The sequence below is a fragment of the Panicum virgatum genome, chromosome 2N (assembly GCF_016808335.1).
Source record: "Panicum virgatum strain AP13 chromosome 2N, P.virgatum_v5, whole genome shotgun sequence".
Lineage (NCBI taxonomy): Eukaryota > Viridiplantae > Streptophyta > Magnoliopsida > Poales > Poaceae > Panicum > Panicum virgatum.
In genome coordinates, this window is record NC_053146.1 from 69,960,036 (window position 1) to 69,962,853 (window position 2,818).

The 2,818-nt window shown below is 44.6% G+C and overlaps 1 protein-coding gene across 1 annotated transcript; it reads right to left on the minus strand.

Annotated features, from left to right (window-relative positions):
• On the minus strand, nt 1-2,556 carry LOC120662267 (arogenate dehydratase 2-like). Its single transcript, XM_039941445.1, has 11 exons — nt 2,289-2,556; nt 2,137-2,198; nt 1,962-2,054; nt 1,611-1,811; nt 1,414-1,497; nt 1,189-1,284; nt 1,037-1,114; nt 834-923; nt 676-743; nt 477-558; nt 1-394 (listed from the first exon to the last, which is right to left on the minus strand). The coding sequence occupies exons 1-11, from the start codon at nt 2,473-2,475 to the stop codon at nt 335-337; spliced, it is 1,101 nt and encodes a 366-aa protein (XP_039797379.1). The 5' UTR covers nt 2,476-2,556; the 3' UTR covers nt 1-334.
• Nucleotides 2,557-2,818: the final 262 nt, after the last annotated feature.

A 2,818-nucleotide genomic window follows, 5' to 3' on the forward strand; every position in this document is an offset into this window, starting at 1 on the left:
TTGCATCATCAATAAACCGATTTATTCATTCTCCACCTATATCTTAATTATATCAAAGCTCCTTTTTTTCTTTTCTGCTAGGTTTCATACATGAAAAAGACATTATTATATCTTTTCATAGATCAAGACACTTGGTTCTTGCTATGAAACTCAAGACATGAATATAAGACATGAACAGAATACTTAAACTACAAATGAACCAATGACATCCTTCGTTTTGTCCTGTCCCCAAGGGTGTCGTTTTGTCCTGCCTAAAAAATGATATCTTTCTCAACTATGAGGAAACCATCGAAGGGACAAGCTTGTAGTTCAATTCAAGCACACACTCGATGGTTCAAGCTTCACTCACATCTGTAGGATAGCTCCCAAGAACTCTTAGGAAAGTGGCAAATTCCTACAGGACAAAATGAATCTGAGTCACCGACTGGCCAACTTGCATACCACATTGCCATTAATAAAAACTGAGAAAGCAATACCTTCAAGTTTCCAAGAGCATTTTGAGCATTTGGATCAGCCATTGATGCCTCAAGATCGACATAGAAGAGGTAGTCAAAGTGCCTGGCTCAACAGTGTGAAAAAGGGTGGTATGAGGGGAAGGGGTATCTATGCAATCAGTTCAGAAAATCTCAGATTCTGTATTCTCAAAGAAACTGGAATGAGTAGGTTAGTCGCTACTTCAGCGGTGCAGAGCAATTGTCATCAGCTACGCGTAGAGGCCTTTTCTTGTGTGGGCGGCTTTCCATCTGCAGAACATAACATTGTAGCACTGATAAGTTCTGTCTTGCAAAAACAACAAGCATCAAAGTGTGCAATAATGAAAATTTCAAAGGTACCTTTGTGAGATTGATTTTCCGCAAAGCAAACACCGCAAGTGCTTTGAAGAGTTGCCCAGGTCCTTCTTCCAGACAGAAGACTATGCTAGTCTGGAGATCATCAATTTATACAATTAAAATATCAAAGGGTTGATCATGAAAGCTTTGAAGATGCCCTGCATCTCTCGTACCTTAACGTTCGCGAAAAAAAAAATCTCTCGTACCTTGAATGGCTTGTCCGTGCGAGGAATAATGGGTTCTCGAGCCAGCATCATAAAACGGGTAACGTTGTCTGTGTCATCCTGTACAACAAGTTGGATCGCTCTTCAAGAAAATAAGGAATGATCTCACAGATTCAGTATGAAACATGCTGTACCTGTATGTTTTCTGCAAGAATATCCAGTCCATAAAGTTCAGCAGCTAATGAACTAGCAACCGCAGCAGTGTCTTGGAGCTTTTGTTCCGCAATAAGCTAGAATAGGTATATGCAATTAATAAATAACTTGATCCAAATATTCACTGCTCATATGGCCTGAAGCAAACATCCATTGATAATAGGTTCAGTGTATATTTGGCAAAAGCAGAGTGAAAGTAATAGTACCTTTGCAGCACCTGCTGTATCATCAACAGCTTCCTTATGCTCGATTCCTAACTTGGTCAGTGTTTGTTCGCATTGTGCAAGTGCCTGATGTAATTGACAAATAGAAATGCTCTCTTAGAGAGGTGAATTAGCTGCTGCTGCTGCTGCTGCTCCTACTACTATTATTATTATTTAGAAGGGGGGGGGAAAAGACTTACTTGGGGATGGCTCATAGCGCTCTGCAAGTTTTCAATCTTGACACCTTGATTTGCCAGCAAGCAATGCCGAACTGCAAGCCGTACCTCACCAACGATGTGCAACCTATGACGAAGTAAAAGGTCATAGTTGCGATGTATGCTACCACCTAAGGAGTTCTCAAGAGGTAATACTGCCCGATCAGCAAGGCATCCTTCGACGGCCTGTTAGAAATGGCCGCCAAATAGATTCTATCAATTGCTCAAAAAAGAAAAAAGATTGTATCAATGTCAATTTGTATCCTAGTATCATCAGCACAGCCTTTGAAGCATTTAGCAACTTTTACATGAGGAAGTGAGTGAGCAACGGGATACCTGGAAGGCGGTCTCGAAGTATTCACAGGGCACGGTGTGACAGCTCGGGTAGGCCTTCTTGGCGGCCGACTCGCTGTAGGCTCCGGGGTAACCCTAAAGGAAACGGAAACCTCGTAATGGTTAAGGCGGATTGAGTGATGGAGAAGTAACGTAGGGTTTAGGGTTTGGCGCCGACCTGGTAGGCGACCTTCAATCCGTCCCCACTAGGCTCCATCAGATCCGCGCTCGTCAGAGGCCCTGAATCCATTCCAGGAATTCGTTGGTTCTGCCAAGAATATCATAATATAAATTCATAATGAGGTGGGGGTGGTAGGAATCTAATCTTACGAGGCAGCGAGATGGGGCCGCGGGAGGATGGCACGGGCACGCCGGAACGATCGGGGTCGCGGGAGGCGGAGGCGGAGAGGGAGCGGCGGCGGCTGGAGCGCACGGGTATGGAGAGGGCGTGAGGAGGCTGGCGGCGGCCTCCTCCTCCCGTAGGGATCAGAGGCGAGGACGCCGTGGATACCACCATCCAGTCCTGCTGCTCGCTCTGTTAGTAGAGACGGAGGAACTCTTCTGGGGGGTTGGTACTTGGTAGCTCTCCTCTCTCTTCTCTCGTGGTGGGCTGGTGGCCGGGCGGGGGGCGGGGGGCGGGGGGCGGGAGGCAAGGAATTTATTTTTGCATTGTTGCTTGTTTTCAAACTACTGTAATTTATTTGTGACTTGATGATTATTAGCTTATTTTTCTTTGAATTTAAGACAACTATACGTTTACGTGTTGTACTGTTGTTTTACGCTCTATTGTTATTTGAATTGTCACCGTTGAGTGCATGAAAATCCCGTTGAAATGTGCTATTGAATGAGCTATTTTTTAT